The sequence below is a fragment of the Ictalurus furcatus genome, chromosome 17 (assembly GCF_023375685.1).
Source record: "Ictalurus furcatus strain D&B chromosome 17, Billie_1.0, whole genome shotgun sequence".
Classification (NCBI taxonomy): Eukaryota; Metazoa; Chordata; class Actinopteri; order Siluriformes; family Ictaluridae; genus Ictalurus; species Ictalurus furcatus.
This window is the reverse complement of record NC_071271.1, coordinates 15,921,014-15,943,839: the sequence shown is the minus strand read 5'-3', so window position 1 is coordinate 15,943,839 and position 22,826 is coordinate 15,921,014. Positions and strand designations below refer to the sequence as shown.

Below are 22,826 nucleotides of genomic sequence, written 5' to 3'. Positions count from 1 at the left end.
TGATTGTTGTTGTTCTTATTATTGTTTGTTGTTGTTCTTCTTCTTCTTATTATTATTAATATTATTCTTATGGTTATTATTATTATTATTGTTAATAATAATTTTTATTATTATAGTTATTATAATAATTATAACTATTAATAATAATATTATTATTATAGTTATTATTATTATTAATTTTATAGCTATTCTGTAGTGGGAGGAGAGTCTTCTTCTTCTTCTTTTTTTTAAAATCTGTATTGCATAAGAAAACCAAACCAAACCCGCCCCAGCTCTTATCACATATCACTGTATTCCTGACGCTTTCACATGCGATTAACGTTTTCCGATTTGCTGTAAGTGCAGGCAGAATAATCTACACATATTTACCACAACTTTTTAACCTGGGAAAGAATAATGCTGACTTTATGTTCAGTGCTAACTGATGTATCGAAAGAAGTGATTCGGCAGACACTTGCGTGAACGCGATATTGAAATCGCTGATTTCCGGGTAGGAAGGACTAAGATATGACCAAGCTGGAAACATGAGCGTGGAATTACACGAGTTAAAACTATCCGTCAACAATAACGACGAAGTCGAAAGAATGACTGAGGTGAGTTAAAAGGTTTCTGTTCCAAGTCGTGTGGTTTTCATTAAGCTGTGAAGACAAAACTTTATCCTGAGATTTGGAGACTCAAGTCTGCGGGTCATATGAGAAGATGGGCTTGAAGTCGTAACGTCTGAAACTATTAACTGTGATGGGATATTAGTGTAAGAGTGAACATTTCTGACAGGAACATTATTTGGGAAATGCTAAAGAAACAGAGCAGATAAAGTGTGTGTGTGTGTGTGTGTGTGTGTGTGTGTGTGTTGTGGGCAAGTGTTGTGCAGCCTGGAGGTGAACTTCAATGGAGTTTTTTTGGCTTATCAAGTTTGAAGTTTTCTTTGTTTCTTTCGAAGCACAATGAGTATTTCTAAAATGTATCAAAAGCTGAGTGTGTTTCTTCTCCACATATTCACACAGTTATTATTTAACGTGTTATTATTTCACAAGTTTACCTGTTGTAAGCTATAATGGCGCACAGGTGAGGCTGACTCCGCCCCTACTGTTTACAGAAATGTAAAACGTGTACTGTAAAAGTGTCCCTGTCTGCCATGTTAAACTACACTTTAATCAGAAAACCTAAGACAATGCTTTCATCTTTGCTTTTTGTTGAAATAATTACAGCCATACCCAGGAAATGGGAGCTGCTCAAACCACAACATACCAAATTCCACTGAAGATAGCCAGCTACTGTCAGAAATACAGGTCGGTCTATACATCTCTCCATGTGTCAGATAGTACGGGGGAAAAATCACTGTGTCTCAATTTTTGGTATATCTAAAAAGTGTCTAAGATGACATCTAAGAACTTACTGCAAAATGAATGTGAGAAAAAAAATTGTATGGGGAAATTGCAAACATATTTAAATAGGCGTGTTAAGAGCCTTCAGCAGTGAATGTAGCTTGTACAATGTAGAAATACATATAGGGCACTTACAAATATACAGCTACTGACTGTATCACATCTGTTCTTATGCACAATTTAGGAGAAGAATGAGCCTTTATTTGTCACATGTACATTACAGGACAGTGACCCCCCCACATATCCCAGTGTGTTAGGAAGCTGGGGTCAGAGTACAGGGTCAGCCATGATAGAAGCGAGGTTTAAGGGCCTTGCTTAAGGGCTCAGCAGTGGCAGCTTGGCGGTACTGGGGCTCGAACCCCCGACTTTCTGATCAGTAACCCAGAGCCTTAACTGTTGAGCCACCAGTATTAGCTTGTCTCTGCCCTGTGGTAACCACCACATGACCACTGCTGATCACATACATTATATGGCCAAAAATATGCGGACACCTGTCCATCACACCCATATGTGCTTGTTGAACATCCCATTCCAAAACTACCCTCCTCTACCCCCCATCCCCTTGCAGCTATAACAGTCTCCTATACTCTGGGAGGTTTTCTATTGGATTTTGGAATGTGGCTGAGGGGATTTGTGCCCATTCAACCACAAGGCCATCGGTGAAGTCGAGCACTGATATTGTGCAAGGAGCGCAATCCACACTACTCTAGATCTTTCACACCAACATGGAGAACATGTTTGGACCCATTAGTTCCAGTGAAGGGAAATTTTTAATGCTACAACAAAGAAAGACATGTTGAGTAGGACTGAGGTTAAAGATCCAAACTGTCTTATACCAGCACTGAAGTACCAGCCTCACAGAGATAGGTTGATGCAAATGGGAGAGTTTTTTTCAGTGCCATGTCACTTAGTTCTCGGTATTCATTGTGCACGGATATCCAAAATCCGCCAGTGGCTTCTTTGTGAACCTCTGTGTTCAATTGTTTAAAATAAAAATTTTCCTGTGACCCCCTCTTCTACCGACCCCCGGGTTAAGAACCGCTGTTCTAGACAATTGTGTGTTTTGAACTTTGGGCAACAGTTTGGGGAAGGTCCACCTATGGGTGTGATGGTCGTGTCCATATACTTTTGGCCATATAATGTATAGTTTGGGTGGTGGTCGTAGTGTTGGTATGTATGTGTGTGTGTTAAATGCTGGGTTGATAAACATTGTGCATAGGAACATGCAAGCTACAGTCACTAATACATACCCACAAAATGACCTTTATAGTATGTTTACCTAATAAAATGGCTAATGAGTGTCGCTACATCACAGTCACCACAGTATATTATTACAATCTCACTTCTCTCACATAAACCTGTGCACAAATCACAGCATACCTGCATCATGGTACATAAGAATGTTCACGTCTTAAAATATTTTGCTATTCCATTCATAGCCTGTGGTGTTTTCTCATGGCTACACCTAATTCTCACTAGAAGCAAAGCAGGTCCAACTGCTTTCATCTGGAGTCTTTTGTACTGTAGGTGAAAACAGAAACCTGATCCTGTTTGGCACAAAACAACGTTGCATGCCATCATGGCATCCTGAATGAATACATGTATACTAATAGATATTTTCTCAGTTTTACATCAGTCAAATATTTTTCACATAATTACAACATATTTTCCATGGATTGGCATTCAGCTTGTAATTAGATTAATCAAACTGTATCGGTGTAATGCGGTGTTATGCATGTTTGTTTGCATACTCAGGTTCTTGAGAGCAATGGAGCACACCACATTGTGGGAAATATCCCAGATGACCTGTCGAGGCAAAGTTCTAATACGGTATAGAAAAGTATTTACAATTGCATTTTTTTCCCCTCACAGTTCTTTGTGTACTTGTTTACGACCAAGGAATTTAGGACACATAAGCTAGTATATATTTCTGGTCTGTTCCAGCTTAATACACACCGGAACCTGGGTAATTATTGGCTGTAGAGCATTGATTACTTGGTTCAGGTATTTTGGGAGCTGAAGTATTTATTTGGAAAAAAAAAAAACAACAAAAAAAAAACAACTAAAAAAAAACCTCCCATGGAACTACTAGGTGAATCCTGATCTGTAGTGTCCTAATGCATTAGAAGTGCTATAAGTGTGTTTAAGTGTATTTATATTTCAAAATAAAATGCTAGGATAGTGTTATCCACATATATGTCAGTGTTTTAATAAACAATGTTAATTTTTTAATATGGGTACATGGAGGATCATTTACTCTGGGACATTATTTAGATGATTCATAGCCAAAGAAAGCCTGTGGTTGCAGTAGACCTGGAGGAAAATTTCATTTGATCTCAGAGATTAGTTATGTGTTCATTCACTTGACCAGAGAGATTTATTTGTTTGATTTCTGTATTAATATAATCTATAAAATGACATAATTAAAATACTGGTGATTACAAGTATTATGTATTCTCCCATTTTATGACGTATTTAGTCATGTCTGAGAGTGTAATGTGTTTATATCCTTTCCTTTCATTTTATTTACAGCCTGGGACACTTAACAGATTGAAAACGGAGCTGAATGAATCAGTCTGTTGGAACCTAAAAGTGTGGATGCTCATTCTTATCGGCTTCAGTTTAATCATTCTTGTCATCTTTCTCCCCATTTATTTTTGCGCAGGTACACTGCTACACAATGCATAGAGTTTCTATCACTAATTCTATTACAGTCAGTTAAATGCCTTGTTATGCATAATTAAAAAAGATATAATTACTCTACAGAATAATAGAAATGCACATTTGAGCATTTCTAGCATTACCTATCATTACCTCCAGATAACTACTCAGTAAAAAAAGCAGTACACACAGCCACTTCTAGTTTATTTTAATAGCAATAGACTTACAGTGCCCTCCACTAATATTGGCACTAAGGGTGCCAATATTAGTGGAGAGCACTGTATAACTCATTATAACTCGTATAGGAACAAAGAGGCACAGTGTTGTATATTATGGCTGCCTATTTCAGGCAGAGGAAACTTTCCACTGTCAAGTTTATGTGGACATAATACTTATGATCAGCTTATAGCTGATTAACAGTGGCTGTAGAATTAAACCTGCTAGACAAGATCCAAACCAAAGTGCATCATTATCTTCCATTACCTTCATAAATTTCAACAATTTAGCATTTATGACAGGGTTATGGAAACCACTACATAAAGAAACTCAAATGTGGTGTTATAAGAGTACAGAATTGAGACTGTATAGCAAAATGATTTCCTTTTTTTTTTTTTGTTGAGGAAGGCAGAGTACATGTACTATATAAACCTCAGTTCATGCATCCACTTGTTATATGGTAATGAGTCTGTTAATTTCAGGCTGGTTAATTCTGCCTCTAGAGTTTATTCTAAGCATTTTTAACACAAGAGTTGGCCTGGTGACTCATTATTACTGATGGTACATCCATGTTTGTGGGTCTTCATTTGTCTAATTCATAGTATGGATAGCTTCTGGATCTTATTTAGTGTAAGCCGCCATACCGTACATGTTGTTTTTGCTATACACCAAAGATATTTTGGTTTGAGATTAAAAGATGAATACGAGATGATAGATCAGAATTTCAGCTTTCATTTCCTGATATTTAAATCTAGATGTGTTAAACAACTTCGAGCATAGCACCTTTGGTGGCAGACCACTCAATTTTTAGGTGAGCAAATGTATTTAAACTGAGAAAAGTATTTAAATTTTGGTTCCAGAACTTTTGTGGCTCATCTCTGTATTTCTTTGCAAATTCCAATCTGTCCTTCTGATTCTTACTGCTCACGAGTGGTTTGCATCTTGTCGTATAGCTTGTACATTTCCGCTCTTGAAGTCTGTGATAGCTTCACCCATACCCTGTGGAAGTTGTTGGTGATGTCACTGACTGTTGTTTTTGTGGTTTTCTTCACAGCTCTAACAATGTTTCTGTAATCAACTGATGTTGTTGTCCTTGGCTGTTCCATGTCTGGTTGATAGTACACCATTGGTTTTCTTTCTTTCTCCACAATATTCCAATTTGTTGTATTGGTTATGCCCAATGCTTCTGCAATTGCTCTGATTGAATTTCTCTCTTTTCTTAGCTTCAAAATGGTTTGCTTTTCTCCCATAGTCAGCTCTCTGGTTTTCATGTTGGGTTATCCTTTTAACAGCAAATGCAGTCTTCACAGGTGAAACCCAGGGCTCAAGCCAAGTGTAGAAATTCAGAGTTATTAATTATTTAAACAACCAATCTAACACGGCACTCCTGGACAACAAGAAACACCTATCAATCACATGTTCCAATATTTTTGATCATTTAAAAAATGGGTGAGTTCAAACAAAAGGTGCCATGTTCTTTGAAGTCCTTTAACATATCTCAGTGTAAATATTAGAAATGAAAGCTGAAATTCTCATCCATCATCTCATATTCATCTTTTGATGTCAAAGCCAAATGTCTTCAGTGTATAGCAAAAATAAAAAAGAATCTGCCTTGCTGTTCCAATACTTTCAGCGGGGACTGTATATACTAGGCAGGATTTCCTGAAATATGTTTCTATTCTGCTTTTGGCAACCACAAGTGAAGAAAGTCTGATTACACCCAAACCGGTTACCCCCATTAACTTCTTATGCAGCATGATCTTTGCCGGAAGACAGCCTAGGCAACCATAAAAATAATTCCATAAAAGCATTTAAAGCTGTTTTGTGCAATATATTTATGGTGTCTTAAAGTTGAGGTGACAAAATAATAGATAGAAGAAAAAAAAGGTTTTCCTCTTCTTTGGCTATTTGCCAGAATTCAGCTACAGTGACATCCAGTGGGTTTGTTTGTACAGATTGGTGTACATATAGTACATCATTAAATATTTTGTAAACACATACAGCTAAGCGCAGACAATTTTTGACCATACGTGCATCTTCATTTCACAGTTAATAAAGAGGACGTGGATGACAAGTACAGTGTTGCAGAATTTGTGGTGCCACGCTTCTTTAATGGAAATTTTACACTACTCAACAAGAATGTAACGCTAGATGAACAATCACAGTCCAATCTTACACAAATGGTGAGTTAACTGTAATGTGCTGCCCAGCTTAGTATTTGCTTTGTCTTCCAAAGTGTTTCTGACCAGATTGTGTTGCATAATGTCCTTTTGCTTTATTCACATCATATTTAACAAAACTGATAACTCTTCCCAGCAAGCCAGAGTGTTTTATTCAGCTGGATTTATTCAAAAGAATGTTTTGAGAATTAGTATCAAAGCTGAGCTTGAAGAAATTTGGGGTATTTCCATTTCAGGTCAAGTCATTGCTCAAGCTGCTTATTCTTTCACTTTTTTTTCTGTTCTTCTGAAGCTGACTCACATCTACAGATCCTCATATGCCCTGGGCCGATACTTCTCCCTAGCCACAGTAAATCCACTGAGGTAAAAACTTGCACTTTTGTAACCTTTCATTTGACAGCCACATTGTTTTGTCTGGATTAAAATGGTAGGTCACTGGAGTAATTGGTGGGTTCAAATGCAACACTTCACAGCAAGGGTGTGGTTAAAGGAGCAATTATTGTTGCACTGGGTGTTAAGTTTAAAATTCTATATAAAAGCATTTCATTTCTGTTAGAAGTGCCATCTTCCAACATAACAGTATCTTCAATGTAATACACGAATAATATAAACCAACATAGAATGATGAAATTTCCCCAAAACAGCTTTTCCACAAGACAGCTCTCTCATCATTATAGAAATGATTAAAAAATATTTTGAATAACAGTCACAAAAGAAATATGGTGTATTTTTTCCTTTTTTCCTCAAGCAATTCAATAATTTGGCAACTATTGGAACACCATTTTTTGATGTCCTCTGTTTTAGAGTGCATAACTCAAAGTGTAGCAGCTAGAGGATGTTTACAAAAGCCTGTTTACATTTGAACATAGGAATTTCCAAATTCTTGACAAATTCTACAGAAGGATCTTTTCTACACTTTAGTACATATCTTAAATTGTTTTTGTGAAAATGCAGTATAAATGTTTGTCTCTTCACTCTGTTTCAGAAACAGCAGTTCTAGTGTTGAGTATGAGTTGACATTCAAGATGCCGGAAGAACACAAACAGATAATACGATACACTCTGAGCAAAGAGATGGTGTATCATGTGCTTCTGCAACAGCTATATGACCAAGATGCTGGAGACTCACTTTACATTGAGCCGACTTCACTCACCATGGAAGGTAGACGTAACCCTTTTTACCAGCTGTGGATATGTCCCTACCACTTTGGATTTTCCCAGTTTTGTCTCCACCACTTTTTGAAAATGTAGTATGTTTTTATTATATTTTACATATGTAAAAAAATATATATTTAACATAATACTTGACAGCAAAATCTGATAGAAGCGTTTTCTAAAAATACCAGTGTATCCCTATTAACAGTGGAATGTGTCGAATAAAATATCTTCTCTGTGATAAAACTCACATATCATGTTATACTGTAGATATAAAAAGTCTATACTCCCCTGATAAAATTGCAGATTTTTGTGATATAAAAAAATTAAACCAAGATAAATCATGCCAGATCAAGATAAATCATGCTATGATTTATCTTTTTTTTTTTTTTAATTAGAAAAATCTGCAATTTTAATAGGGTTGTGTACACTTTTTATATCCCTTTTGTAAAAAAACTCCCAGTACAATACGATGTAGGTGATTTGGGTGTTTTAGAAAACTGCTGGTTAAAATCGAAGTGCTCTCATTTGCTTGGGATTCAGAGAAAAGGCTTTTGGTCACATCATGCCTAGTGATTTATTTATTTATATATTTATTTATTTATTAATTATTTTTTGGCCCGTCATTCAGCAATTTTCAAAACAAAGTAACGTCCATGACATGAATGATCTATAAAGTTTTCACAATTGAATATAAGACCTCTTAAAGACTAAGGCTAGTGTCCACTCTAAATGCTCAGAGGATTAAGTCTGTATCAGGTCTGTCACAATTATTACATTATCACCTAGACAGATTTATTTGAACTGATCATGATTAATGAATACATTCGTCAAATTTCCATCAGTATATGTAGTCTCTCAAGTAGTATGTGTTTTTGTCAACAGTCCCTCTCAATGAGTTAAGTAATATAATAATAATAATAATAATAAAGCTGCGCCATAAATGTTTTAATCATTAATCCCAATCTTCATTATCCTCAAGCTTTGATATGTGAACTATTTGTAACAAGGTTTTGCAACATAACACAATATTATTTAGTGGAGTTGTAGCTTGGCTTTAATAAATTAGTACAGAATAGGAAAATATTCATTGATGTAGTACATTGTTTATTATTTACTAGACACACACATACACACCACCAAACATATTACCTTGCATCACACTGAAATTTTTTTAGTGTGAAAACATTATTAGACCTGTGCTTCATGTTTTATACCTAGGGTAGAACATACAGTGCCCTCTACTTTACCAAGGGTGCCAATATTAGTGGAGGGCACTGTAATTGCACTGTACACCCAATATAGTGTACTACATGTAGTGCATGCCATTTCATATTCGGCAACAGAAAATAACAGAGCTGAATATTGTTTTTAAAAGAAAGGCCAGTACTGCTCTACATGTTTTATACAACATTCGGACTGAACTTACAATCAACATTAAAATGGATTAAAATCAACATGCCAAGATATGCTTCCACATTTCTGTCCCATTACATTTTCACGTTACATTAGCAATTGACCAGTCAATGTTTATGACTTCACATGTGAATGTTTTTGCTCAGTGGTATACTGTAATAAAGAAAAACACACCGAGTTACAGCCTTATTGCCTTTATGTAGTTATACATTTCAGCAGGTGTTGATGGTACTTTACCCTTTTAACAGATTTCACATCATTTTAATATAACTGGGAAAAAAAATAGGTTAGAAGATGAGTTGTCTCCAGAGAAAAGTCTAATACAGACCAATTTTATTTACTGTCGATGTATGTGTGTGCATTACTACACTTACAGTGCTTGTAAGATTTTAGTATAAAGTGCATTCAAAAGGCAATTAGATTTAACACAGTTGTTTGGAATTTATTTGGTAAAACTTTGGGTGTTTGACCAATTTTTTTTCTTTCTCTTTACAGTTGGGAGTTAAATGAGCTGCGTTACAGCCACAGTCATGATGTGCAAATTTGTACATACTCCTGTATATGATGACTACATGACACCCTCTGGTATGGTCATGAAATTCTGCATGTACCTGTTCTTATACTGTATCCACTGTTTTAAGATATTTTATTACATTATTGGTTCTCATTAACACTTCATTGTTAATGAGAACATTTTCCTCAAACAGGTTCAGGGATTCAAAGAAGTGTTTTTTGTCAGGTTTTTAAATAGGAAGCCTATAGCAAGTTTATGTTTAACGTTTAGTCATTTTCCTGCTCCTGGTCCTAACACACTTCAGACCTCGCTGCACTTTTGATATGGTCAGGAGTTCTTATCAGACATGTATTGTGTTTATCTATTGGGTGTGGAGCTCTGCATCTAAAGTCAAGTAATGTTTCCATCTGGTTCTATTCCATGAGAATGTTTTGACAAGTCTCGAGTTTTATCTCCAGTAAGAAAATATCGCTTTAATATATTATGGTGGTATCTGTTTGAATACTAAATATGAATTCACTTTATATATTTTTATGCATATAATTTAGTTTTCATATCTGTATTTTTTTTTAACCAAGTGTTTGTAAGAGTCACAAGGTGGTGCTATTGCTTCAAACAACATCATGTCAGTTTCAAAACGTTTGCTATTTCCCGTTGTCCCTGTGGATGCTTTAATTATTTATTATATATCCTAATAATTTGGTTAATGTGTTTGGACTTTTTTTTTTGTAATTCATGATCATGATGTTTTTCTTTTGCAATATTGTGAGCAAATGCCAATTAATCAGTTTTGGATGAATTTGTATCTTTGAAAAAATAAACATAAGTAAATATTTTACGAGCATATAGCTTATGAAATTTTTATTCCCCCCAAGAGCAGTTAATAGCTTCTGTTAATGCAAGTGAGCTGTGAAAGTAGCAGCAGATGCAACATAGGTTGACAAAAAGTATCATAGTGCATTTTCCTCCCCACAAAATGATACCGCTCTCACTGCAGAGATCATTTTCATTGGAAATCCTGGGATCTGCTACATAAAACTAAGCGAGAATTCTAAATGAGCAATTTCTTTTGAATTGCCAATTAAAATCCCATAATGCAATGTCTCTCATACACTGTGAACAAAATCAGAATTAGTGTTTGTGCGGTTTTCTTTGTAGTATTCATTGTCCAGAGATATATCATTTTTATCAGTATCATTTTTATGTTTTATTTTGATGAGATAAGTTCTGGTGTTGTAGAGCGAGAGTCAGAAGTCATTTGTCACTGTGTCAGTAAATTGTCATCCTGTGATCAATAAAGCAGAAAGGCAACTCACATTGGCTACAGTCAGTCAGCCGAAGCATGTTGGTGTCTGAAGTTTGCTTAGTCTTTACCCTGGAGCTATAAATAGTGTAGTACTGTAATAGTAGTAATGTTAGTCTTTTTTTGCCAATAGCTCTTACACAAGCATCAAGCTCACCGTGTCGAAAGTTGGAATATATTACTATATTATTATAAGTGAGCATATTAGAAGCGATTGAGGCAGTAATTCCAATTTTACACCTAGAGATTATTTCCATCAGGTATAAATGGTAGTACTTAGCAAAGTCAGCCTGTTGATGTAAGTGTGTTATGATTCAGGCATGCAGGTTAAAAGCTTTTTTATTAGCAGTTATAATATTTATAGCTTCAGTGCAGCTCTAAAGAAGCAGACCTCTGATGCCAAACATGTTCTGGCGAGCTGATTACATTTGGGAGAAGGGGAACACTATACGGTTAATTTTTGGCTGATCTGCTGAATCTTCATGGCCCTGGTACAGCGCTTCCTAACCCTGCTCCTGGAAACTCCCTGCACTGAATATTTGAGTGTTTTCTCTGTCTATGCTAGTAAAGTGTTTCATCATGCACAAGGCAGAGTAAATCTAGTTTCTAATAAAGCTCTTAACAAGATCACCACTGAACTCAAGCTGTTACTTTCATCAGACAGCAGTGACTGCAGTTGGAGCATGTGAGCATGGATATTAGATGTATTTCCAATATTTGTTTATTATATTTTGAGTATAGTTTATTATTTTTTATATTTGGCATAATTTTTTTATTGGCTGTCCTTTTTTCACTGGTATTTAATCTCTTGCTCTCTCGCTCTCTCTCTCACACACACACAGCATACTGGTTAAAAATCCCTGTAGATTTTGTACTACATGAGCAAAACTCATGATGGCATACTAAGCTTAGCCTAATTTTTAAAATCTGTTCATCATGTTATGTTGAAAACAACATCAATGTTTTAATAGTATGTAACACACGCTGTGTCAACATGACCGAATCCTTCTGAGAAAGGCAGTTCAGAGTCTGGGTCAGAGTCAGTCATTAATCAACCCCTCTGTTAGTAAACATTAATCCCTCACCAGTGACTCGCATTGTAAGGGCCAGAGTTTCCACTGTGAGAGCTGATGGATACACAACTGCGTGTAGTCTCTATTCTTATACATCAAGACCCAGTCAAATCTAGAGGGCCTGCTCAACTATTTCTTCTTCTGAACTGGTTGGACTAAAATGTGAAATAAAGGCATTAGTAAACTATGTTATTTCAAAGAAATTAGAAAATACTGGGCATCTTTATGGTTCACTTGCAATTTCAAAATAAACATCATTTTATTATATTAAATTGTGTGGAAATATACTCATAGGCTGCATTAATAAGAACACCTGTACCCCTTCTCATTCAAGCAATTAACTGGACAGTAGTAAGATAGGAAAAATGTTGTGTCACCTTTTTCTAATCTTCAACTGTCCAAGTTTACGGGAACGTTATAGCCATTATAGCCTCTGATTTCTGTTTCTGGGCTGATGTGGGCTTCCACTGTTGTATCCCATACGTCTCAAGGTATGCCGTGTTGTGCATAATTAGATGCTTTTCTGCTCACTAGAGTTGTAAAGAGTGGTTATTTGAGTTACCATAGCCCTCCTATCAGCTCAAACCAGTGTGGCCTTTCTCCTCTGATCTCTCTCGTCAACAAGGCATTTCCACCCACAGAACTGCTGCTTACTGGATTATTGTTGTTTTTTTTTGTATTATTCTGCATAATCTCCAGAGACTGCTGAGTGAGAACATCCCAGGGGATCCGCAGTTTCTGAGTCACTGAGATCGGAGTTTTCCCTCATTCTGATGTTTAATGTGAACATCAACTGAAGCTGTAACTACATGACTTGACTTGTATTTGGCTGCCGACATATGACTGATTGGATAATTGCACAAATGAACAGGAATACAGGTGTTCCTTTCAAAGTGACTGGTGAGTGTATATACAGTGCCCTCCACTAATATTGGCACCCTTGGTAAATATGAGTAAAGAAGGCTGTGAAAAATTGTTTACTCTTTTGATCTTTCGTTAAAAAACACAACACAGGTTTATCAAAATATTTTTGATACATATTATAATAATAATAAAATAATTACATATTAGTGATGTAGAGTTGGTAAATCTCTGCACTACTAAAATTTTACACCGGACACTGCAGCAGTGAAGCGGGAGTTTCTGCGTCGAGTCTAAATTTTTTGTGCCGTGCTGAATTAAAGCGCCAGTACACCGTTGAAAGATTTAAATGAAGATGAGTTGACAAAAAATATATATTGCACAGAAAGATATATTTGTAGAGCAGTATATTTCATATCCTTTTAATGTTAATATATAAAAAACGTTTATATTATATATTACCAGTTTGATGTTCAATGATGAAGTAAAAATGCTTTTGTTTGGGGTGAGTGAATGTGAGACAAACAGGAGGTTTATTAGAATTCAATCAATTATTTCTGTTACTATGAATTAATAACATTCAATAAGTTAAGAAATCTTACTTTAATCTTCAGAATTTAGTTCATGTGTTAATGTTAATTTCAGTAATGTGTTTTCTGTTTATGAGACCAGTTAACAACTTGCTGAAACAACTTGCTGAAATGGAGAGAATAAAGTTTTTATTTGCATTTCCTTCAGAACTGTGGAATTAATTATTATTCATTTAAAAGAATGCATAAAAGGCAGAACTATCGGTATCGGCCGATATCACTCTGAATAATCGTTTATCGGAATCCGCTGAGAAATTTAGTATCGGTGCATCTCTATTAAATATAGGTGTGCAATAATTACAGACCCATTTGGTGTTATTCATGAGGGGTTATTTGAGGTTGAAGCTTGGAGATTGTTTCTCATTGGTTTAGCAAAACAGCACTGACCTAAACTTAGGAAAGGAGAATTCTTCAATCAGCTTAAAGTACTTTAAATCTGATTAGCAGAAGTGCTGCTACATTTTGGGCATTTAATTTATTCAAGTGTTTAATTCATTTACATGTCTTGTTTTTACTGTTAATTAGACATTTTCAGTCATGTCCATTTCATCTTTGTCAGATTCGTGGTGGACCTGGAGCTAGCTGGAGTACACATATCCTGCACTCTTTCTGAATCAGTATTTGTGTGTTATAGCAGGAAATGTAAATTTTAGGGGTACTCCAGGAGACTGGTTGGAAACCAATGATATATAGGCTCATTTCCTCCCACCTCCCCAAAAACATGCTGGTACATTGATCGGCTACAATAAAGCGTGTGCGTGCGTGCGTGCGTACGTATCGTGATAGATTGGTGTCCTATCCAGGGTGTATTCTGGCCTCACACCTGGTGTTCCTGGGTTAGCCACCACAACATTGACCATTAAAGTGGTTGCTGGATTAATGGATTTATTTTACCACCTTACAAATTATACAATACAATACAAACTGTAGTAAAACTGTACTAACTCCTTGTGAGACACACATTATTGCTCTCTATTTAATATTTCCCCAAACCACAACTATCATACAGGGAAATCTTTTTTCTGACTTCAAATGCAATTGGCAGGACTATGTGAAAGCTCATTGGCTGATTTCTGATCTCTTAGTGGAAATAGAGAGGTTAATTTCATTGAATGCCTTAATCCAGCTTGGGTGGTGAATTTATTATAGTGCTGCATTATTTGAAGAGCTGACTTATGTAAGAATTCCACGTCTTTTCGTTCGTAGAAGAGTTCAACAGTTATCTTGTTAAGGAGTTATCTCTCCTTTTAGTTGCCAAAAGGCTTAAGGGCTTTAGATAATACTTGCTCAGGTCTGGCATTTACCAAGTTCAGCCAATAATCACCAGCATCTCCATCAACACTGACTTCTAGACTATTTGCTTCTGGACCACATACAGCGTTCTTATCCACACCAAATTAAAATAATTTCCCTTCTGGAGTTATGGGTGCTCATGGATCCAACTTGGATGAAATCTTGGCTGAAGACATGCACTACTGGTACAATAAATTCATGAGGGAGTCTCCGTCTGGGCTCATCACCCTGTTTGAGCTAAAGAACATGCTAGAGATGCAGGGAATGACTGAGGAGGCCAGCAGCTATGTTGACCAGGTCTTCTATACTTTTGACATGGATGAGGTAAGATAATCCAAACTGCATCCAACCAAAATGAATGGTGGAGAATTATAATATAATACTTTTCTTGTAACTGTGAATCTATACATCATCAGTACTTCATATCCGACATTCAAAGAACTGTACTGTGATGCATTTGTGACATTTGCCTTCTTCTTCATATTCAATAATGTTTTTCATAAATTGAAAAAAAGGGGGAAAACATAATCATGGGTAGCAGGATATGATCACTAAAGTAAATGCCATGTACAATGCGGTCACCTATAAGTATTCTGATGTTTATTTAGCAAAGCATCGTAAAATTAAATTTAACATTCATGCTTTCAATTCAACCTATTCAACCTTGCTGTTGCTAAACAGCCAGCAATTGGTGCTTTACATGTCTATCTTAATGTTAATCCAGACTATTAAAAGCATTGTTACTGCAAATGCTTGTATTTGATGGTGACCATCACAAAACAATGGCAGTGACATTTCCTTATTTGATGATATCCAGCACACCAACTGCACACCAAACATTAGTTAAAGACATTTTTACATTTTTCTTCACAGATTTCTCCCCACTTATAAGCTTAAACATCTCTTTTCTTTTTAGGATGGGTATATTGATTTTGTAGAATATATAGCAGCTGTAAGCTTGCTACTGAAAGGAGAGATCAACCAGAAACTGAAGTGGTACTTCAAACTTTTTGATAAAGACGGAAATGGAAAAATTGACAAAGACGAGATGGAGACCATATTCAAGGTAGTCAGACTTTATATGCTTAAAATCACCGTATAAACTCTTCTGGGATTGAAAAATGAAATTTTTTGTTGTAGGAAGAATTGAAATGCAAATAGACTTCTGTAACAGAGATTAACCATGGAGAGGGTTGAAAAGTCTGATCCTCTGTCCCAAAGTGCTCTTAATCTAACCATAAAACTTAATCCTTACCTAGATTAAGTGGCACTGTGCTCACTTCATCTCTGTAGTGTAATTTTCAGCTATTCTTCTACATGCTGGCCTCTAACCTTTCTTTTATCATTCTTTTCATCTAACGTTTCTTTTTTTCATGATTAATAGGTTATTCTACCCTCTTAGAAAAAAAAGATTAATCAAGGGTTCTCTGGATAGTTAAGGGTTTTGCTTAATAAAAGGGCTTTCCTGTAGGGAAACACTGAATGTAACATTCCTCCAATGGGACAACTAAAGAACCCTTAAGATCTCTAGATTGTATTACAGGATGACGTTTAAAACTTTGCATGCCCAACTGTTTGTGTATTTTTTTTAGATTCATAAATTGTTCAGGTTCAGGATGACTATGTTCTATAAAAGTACTTTTACTCCATGGCCTTTGTTAAACATTGATTAAATTAGAACATGAGAACAAAGGAAAGGAGTTAAATATGGTGAGGATGGGAAGAGATGGGTAGCATTGTGAAATTTAAGAGCCAAAATTGACTTATCATTTTTACACAGGCTATTCAGGATATCACCCGGATCTACGATGACCCTCCATTGGATATTGTGACACTCATTTATGAAAGGATTGATGTTAATAATGAAGGTATGATTGGATCAAAATGTTATATTCCATAAGAAACTTAAAAATTCCTCAGACACTGTTACCAAAGCAGACATTTTGTATTGAAAGGCCACTAGTAATCCAGATTATGCCTTACGCTAGTTCAGTGTTAATACACCTGAGTCAACTAATTACCAATACCAAAGACCATTATAGGCTGACTTTAGTATGCTAGAAATGGAAAAACACAAATATCACATGGCACTACAGGACTTAACTCTAACAACTCTGTTAGATACTGAAGGATACTTTGAAAAATTTTAAAGCTAGTGTATGATGCTGTTTGTTTTTAGGTGAGCTGACTTTAGAAGAGTTCATCACTGGTGCTAAGGAGCAACCTGACATCATGGAGATGCTCACCAAGATGATGGACCTGACTCATGTGTTGGAGATCATAGTCAATGGACAGAGAAAGTTGGTTAAAGCCAGTGTGTGCAGTGCCAAGTCATAGGCACAAGCCTTATTCCCGTCACAATGCGCAACCTTAAAAAAAAAATCTATTTGTTACAAATGAATGATTGCAGGTGATAAGGGGAGTGAAATGTGGTTTCTGTGATGCTTATGCTTGTCTGTGTGTTCTGAAAAACAGCTCTTCAGTTCAGATCAGTTCACCAAGTGAACTGATGGAGAGGCATTAGACAGGGACAGACGGTGATTATATGGATGCCACTGAAGGCTGGGATTTCTCATCAGGGAAGGTGTTGTTGATAACCTGCTATAATTATACAGAGTGATTCCATCTAGATTTTATGTGAGGAAGCTGTGTAACATTGTGTTACATAAACTTCACACTAGACCTGATAAAGGATCACAGAGTAAGCAATCATCCATCCAATTTCCTCTGATTATTAGTTATGATATAGATGGAGATGATGTCTGGAAGATATTGCTTAGTCTGTGAGCTTTGATTTTTTTGTATCATAGGCTATTACATGTAACAAATAGTATCTTTCAATCATTTAGCTTACACTAACCCAGATTAGGCCTTTAGAAAGTTCAAAACAATACAGGAAGTGGGAGTCTGGGATTTGTATTAAAGTCTACTGTGTTTACGCTTGACTCATATGCACTTCGTGGAAAAAATAAGACAGAAGGGGGCATAGGCACTCACAAAAAAATGTTCTCTGGTAGGAAACCACCCTGCTGTAGGGTTTTACATAGAATCTTTAAGGCACAGGCCAAAAACCCCACAAGGGTACTAACATTTCACTGATTTACTGACATAAGATGTGTTTCTGTTTGTATCTGCAAATCAAATTGTTTTCAAGGAGAAACAGATAAGGGTCTACAACTAATTAACTACTAAATTGGAACAGTCCAACTGAATGGTATTGAAACCAGCACAAATATTTAGCATTATTATTTTAACATTGGGACATCCAAACAACTTTACCGTGCTAAGAGGGTTAAAATTTAGCTGCAGCATTCCTCCTCAGTATTTTTTTTTCTTGTTACCATAGAATAGACTTGATCACAACATCTGTGTGTACTATGTGAATATGTGCTTGACTGTTTACTTTGTGTGCTTGTCATGTTTTGAATAACTTTGAGATTAAGCTAAATGAATTTTTATTTCTATTTTTGAATGCTATATAATGTCCCTAATTGTTGCCTTAATTAAATCTGAATTTGCAAAACCCACTTTTATTTTATTAACCAGATTTTGCCTTCTTCATTTAATCACAAAACCTACTTAAACATCTTACTTATTTACGTATGCAAATCACTACATATAGTATGTACTTTTATAATTTTAAAAGTATGCGCATTATAATCTGTTCTAGAAAAAAAATAATCAGTGAATACAAATACTTTCTGTGTATCTAAAAGCATCATGAGGAAATATTTTGCTGAAGTGGATTAAAATTGGAATCAGCAGGCTGTGACAACATACCATAATAATCTCTCTTATAGAAGAAGAATTAAGATGTCTGACCCATGCATAAACAATTTTATAACTATAAAATTATAATCTCATGTAACCTGCCTCTTATCAATCACGCTAAATCTAAAATAGACGCTCTATAAGCTAATCACTTGAACATCCTATGGAAAGCGTTGTATGTCAAGAAGAGAACCAGTTTGTGTTTGCCCACTATGTGTAGTCACTGAGGTCACTGAAACAGAATTGCCACACATTTGGCATTAACTAACCATGTGTCTTTAGCTGATATTTCACGTGGGTGCCACTTTGGATGCTGGCAATTCTGTAAATCAAACATTAATATGTCAGAAGACCAAAAAAGTCAATATTTTTATTAGGACATGCCATATTAGTAATGCCAGCAATGATTGCATGACAGAGTGAAATCTACCAGTCTAGAGTCTAGCCAGTATTGAGCTGCAAAGTGCTGCCAAATCTAATCCTCACATATTCTATCATTAAAAACTCACGTGAAGTAAAATGATAAATCTCAAATCATAGCATTGTGCATGACTATATCCAGTTATTGTTTACATTTAAAGTGTATCTATACAATATGTGGTCTTTATAAAGGGACCAATAAGTGTTTTATATACTACAGTGGTGCTTGAAAGTTTGTTTGAATTTTCTATATTTCTGCATAAATATGACCTTAAAAAGTCCAAAAAGGCGACAAGAACCCAATTTAACAAATGAGACAGAAATATTATACTTGGTCATATATTTATTTTTGGAAAATAATCCAATATTACATATCTGTGATTGGTAAAAGTATGTGCACCTCTAGGATTAGCAGTTAATTCGAAGGTAAAAATTAGAGTCAGGTCTTTTCAATCATTAATATGCCAATCAGGTGTGAGTGAGTGCCCTGTTTTATTTAAAGAACAGGGATCTATCAAAGTCTTCACAGCACATGTTTGTGGAATTGTATCATAGCACGAACAAAGGAGATTTCTGAGGATTTCAGAAAAAGAGTTGTTGATGCTCATCAGGCTGGAAAAGTTTACAAATCCATATCTAAAGAGTTTGGACTCCACCAATCCACAGTCAGACAGATTGTGTACAAATTGAGGAAATTCAAGACCATTGCTACCCTCCCCGGGTATGATCAACCAACTAATATCAGTCCAAGAGCAATATCTGTAATAGTCCATGAGATCACAAAGGAGACAGGGTTACTTCTAAGCAACTAAAGGCCTCTCTCACATTGGTTAATGTTAATGTTCATGAGTCCACCATCAGGAGAACACTGAACAACAATGGTGTGCATGGCAGGGTTGCAAGGAGAAAGCCACTGCTCTCCAAAAAGAACATTGCTGCCTTTCTGCATTTGCTAAAGATCACGTGAACAAGCCAGAAGGCTATTGGGAAAATGTTTTGTGGATTCATGAGACCAAAATAGAATTTTTTGGTTTAAATGAGAAGTGCTATGTTTGGAGAACGGAAAACACTGCATTCCAGGATATTCCATCTGTGAAACATGGTGGTGGTAGTGTCATGGTTTGGGCCTGTTTTGCTGAATCTGGGCCAGGATGGCTTGCCATCCTTGATGGAACAATGAATTCTGAATTATACCAGCAAATTCTAAAGGATAATATCAGGACATCTTTTCATGAACTTAATCTCAAGAGAAAGTGGGTCATGCAGCAAGACAACGATCCTAAGCACACAAGTCATTCTACCAAAGAATGGTTAAAGAAGAATAAACGTAATGTTTTGGAATTACCAAGTCAAAGTCCCGACCTAAATCCAATAGAAATGTTGTGGAAGGACCTGAAGCAAGCAGTTCATGTGAGGAAACCCACCAACATCCCAGAGTTGGAATCAGAGAGGAATGGGCTAAAATTCCTCCAAGTCGACGTGCAGGACTGATCAAACAGTTACTGGAAATGTTTAACTGCAGTTATTGCTGCACAAGGGAGTCACACCAGATACTGAAAGCAAAGGTTTACATCCTTTTGCCCCTCACAGATATGTAATTTTGGATAATTTTCCTCAGTAAATAAATGACCAAGTATAATATTTTTGTCTCATTTGTTTAAATGTGTTTTCTTCATCTACTTTCAGGGCTTGTATGAAAATCTGATGTGTGTTTTAGCTCATATATATGCAAAATATATAAAATTCTAAAGGGTTCGCAAACATTCATGCACCATGGCCTTTCTCTGTTAAACACACTCAATAATTAATCTTAACTTCATAAGATAGAGTTGTTTAAAAGTAAGGGACTAACACCACTGTAAAGGGGAAGGCCAGATCAATGAGCCTAGATGGTGCTAGGCCACACAAGGTAATTATATAGTATTTGCTTTGCATTAATTCTTCTAAGGGCCTTTATAACCTAAATTGTGCCTCTTCACAGAACCTTTATAAAAGTTTAGTCTTTGCTTTAAAATAGGTTACTAAAATTTGGAAAAATATAGCATTCACTTATTTATTTATTTATTTATATTTTATTTAATTATTTATTTAATTACTTATCTCAGTAACCACATTATTCTGGTCAGCGTCACAATCCTGGGCACGGCATTTTTGGGAGGTGGGAGAACGTGGAGGAAACCCATACAGACACAGGGAGAACAGCACAACTCCACATAGACAGTAATCTAAGGTCAGGATAAAGCCTAGGACCCTGGACCTGTGCGGCAGCAACATTATCTATTGTGCCACCCAAATACTGTTCAAGCATTTTCAAAGCATTTTCCTGAATGCTTTTTAAGACTTTTCCAGTGTTCTTGCTAAATTTAAGTCATTAACTGCATCATAAAAAGGAAAACTATGAAATGTGTTTTAGTGCAGACAATAAGGGGATGTCTACAGATTTATAACCTTAGTGTCCTCACATACTTTGACAACAGAACATTGATATTCCTAGTACTTTTGATACCCAAGTATATTTTAGTGCATTTTCTTTAGTATCATGGTTGCCTGTTCTGTTAAATGTCACTGGCATACTCTTGACTTATTCTGTATTAGTCTTAACACCATCCAGTGTTTTTTTGTGCTTTTTCTTTTTAAAGTCCACAGGCACATTGGCTAGCAGGTTTATTATTATTATTATTATTATAATTATTATTATTATGTGTAAATATAAAGCATCCCTTCCTAGGCTGTAAAGGTGTAAATATGAATTACTTTAGCTATTGTTGTAAAATGCCTGATTCTGTATGTACAGCAAGAAACCTTTTGGTGTTGAACTTAAACGTATCATTCACCTCTAGAAAACTTCTGTACAAACTCAGTTTGTATAGAATGCAAACTCAATCAAGCAGAATTCTGTGCTATAGTATAACAAGGTAAACATTTCAGCTGAGGCTGAATTCTGTGCATGATTTGCTGATGAACATGGTCTGATGTTGTGCATTACATTAGGGTCAATGACCTCCAAAAAGTCCTTCATGGCCTTGATGGCAGTAACCAGCCTAATGTCCTTGAAATCAAAAAGTAAACCTGGAAAGAAAAATCAAATAATGAAAGCTTGTTGCTACATCCTAGGACAACAAGAAATGTTCCAGTCTAATCAGATTTACACAACATTGCTATGTACCTGCCCTTCCCTCGCCCTAACACACACTATTTAAGAACACTAAGTCCTGAGTCTCATTGCACTCAAGCACCTTCTGCCACAACACCGCCTCAGCTGCCGGAATTTTCTAGATCAACCATGCAGTGTGAAGAGACCAGGCTGAACAGAAAATCCTTGCTGCTTGCGCTGAAGCGCTACAGCACTGCAGTCATTGACATGGAACAGACCATCCTGCTGCCCAGCCTGCTGAGAGACGTCCCATCTGAAGACGATGTGGACTGCGAGGCTGCAGAGAACAGCAAGGACATGTACGAGTACTATCACATGCTGAAGGTGATCAGGAACACAGTGGAGAGTGGACTGGTCCCCTACGATGATGGTAACACGAAGACACACACAGCTCTGTATAAAAGCCTGGAGCCTCTACCGGAGGCCGACCCAGAGGCATTCTTCTACTTCCATCTGAGAGGCCTGTTCTCAGTCATGGGTACCCTCACGAAGAAATCACAGGACCTTACAGATAAATACCTGGACATTGTGGGCATCGGAAATTAGATCATTGAACTGCAACAGCCATCTTTCAGCAAGATTATCAAAGGTGTACCTTATGACACAATTTGTAATACCAAAATGAAAATTTCACTACATCTTTACTTGAACATCTGTTTAGAGAGTAGTGTTGAGTGCATTTGAATAAAATTTTTGTTGTCATCACAGTCATCCAGTCACTTCTTCATTCTGTTCATAGCACAGAGGAAGAATGCTGCCATGACAAGTGTTTAAAACTACACTGAGCCTACAATAAAATGTTTAAGGCACAAGTCCCTCAGATTCAGCCATTGTA

The 22,826-nt window shown here is 36.2% G+C and overlaps 3 protein-coding genes across 4 annotated transcripts; all 3 read left to right on the top strand.

The window, feature by feature from the left end:
• The first annotated feature begins 248 nt into the window (after positions 1 to 248).
• Positions 249 to 11,459, top strand: LOC128621149 (uncharacterized). 2 transcript variants are annotated; one of them, XM_053646695.1, is made up of 8 exons: positions 251 to 593; positions 1,209 to 1,289; positions 3,141 to 3,215; positions 3,918 to 4,050; positions 6,312 to 6,445; positions 6,735 to 6,805; positions 7,428 to 7,603; positions 9,508 to 11,459. In XM_053646695.1, the coding sequence occupies exons 1-8, from the start codon at positions 525 to 527 to the stop codon at positions 9,516 to 9,518; spliced, it is 750 nt and encodes a 249-aa protein (XP_053502670.1). In that variant the 5' UTR covers positions 251 to 524; the 3' UTR covers positions 9,519 to 11,459. The 2 variants fall into 2 exon arrangements, with proteins under 2 accessions (XP_053502671.1, XP_053502670.1); XM_053646696.1 differs by lacking the exon at positions 1,209 to 1,289 and having other exon boundaries at positions 249 to 593.
• Positions 11,460 to 12,389: 930 nt separating this feature from the next.
• On the top strand, positions 12,390 to 20,869 carry guca1c (guanylate cyclase activator 1C). The gene is made up of 5 exons (XM_053646698.1): positions 12,390 to 12,802; positions 13,913 to 14,970; positions 15,563 to 15,712; positions 16,427 to 16,514; positions 16,826 to 20,869. Exons 2-5 carry the CDS (start codon positions 14,776 to 14,778, stop codon positions 16,981 to 16,983), a joined length of 591 nt encoding a protein of 196 aa, XP_053502673.1. The 5' UTR covers positions 12,390 to 12,802; positions 13,913 to 14,775; the 3' UTR covers positions 16,984 to 20,869.
• Positions 20,870 to 22,052: 1,183 nt separating this feature from the next.
• Positions 22,053 to 22,698, top strand: thrsp (thyroid hormone responsive). Its single transcript, XM_053646699.1, has one exon. It carries the CDS (start codon positions 22,121 to 22,123, stop codon positions 22,535 to 22,537), a length of 417 nt encoding a protein of 138 aa, XP_053502674.1. The 5' UTR covers positions 22,053 to 22,120; the 3' UTR covers positions 22,538 to 22,698.
• Positions 22,699 to 22,826: the final 128 nt, after the last annotated feature.

Excerpts from the sequence above, each read along its gene's own strand:
- thrsp (XM_053646699.1), top strand. The coding sequence starts at position 22,121 with ATGCAGTGTGAAGAGACCAGGCTGAACAGAAAATCCTTGCTGCTTGCG.
- LOC128621149 (XM_053646695.1), top strand. The coding sequence starts at position 525 with ATGAGCGTGGAATTACACGAGTTAAAACTATCCGTCAACAATAACGAC. Across the intron at positions 4,051-6,311 it reads CCCCATTTATTTTTGCGCAG|TTAATAAAGAGGACGTGGAT; the intron begins GTACACTGCTAC and ends TTCATTTCACAG. Across the intron at positions 6,806-7,427 it reads GCCACAGTAAATCCACTGAG|AAACAGCAGTTCTAGTGTTG; the intron begins GTAAAAACTTGC and ends ACTCTGTTTCAG.
- guca1c (XM_053646698.1), top strand. The coding sequence starts at position 14,776 with ATGGGTGCTCATGGATCCAACTTGGATGAAATCTTGGCTGAAGACATG. Across the intron at positions 15,713-16,426 it reads AGATGGAGACCATATTCAAG|GCTATTCAGGATATCACCCG; the intron begins GTAGTCAGACTT and ends ATTTTTACACAG. Across the intron at positions 16,515-16,825 it reads GATTGATGTTAATAATGAAG|GTGAGCTGACTTTAGAAGAG; the intron begins GTATGATTGGAT and ends GTTTGTTTTTAG.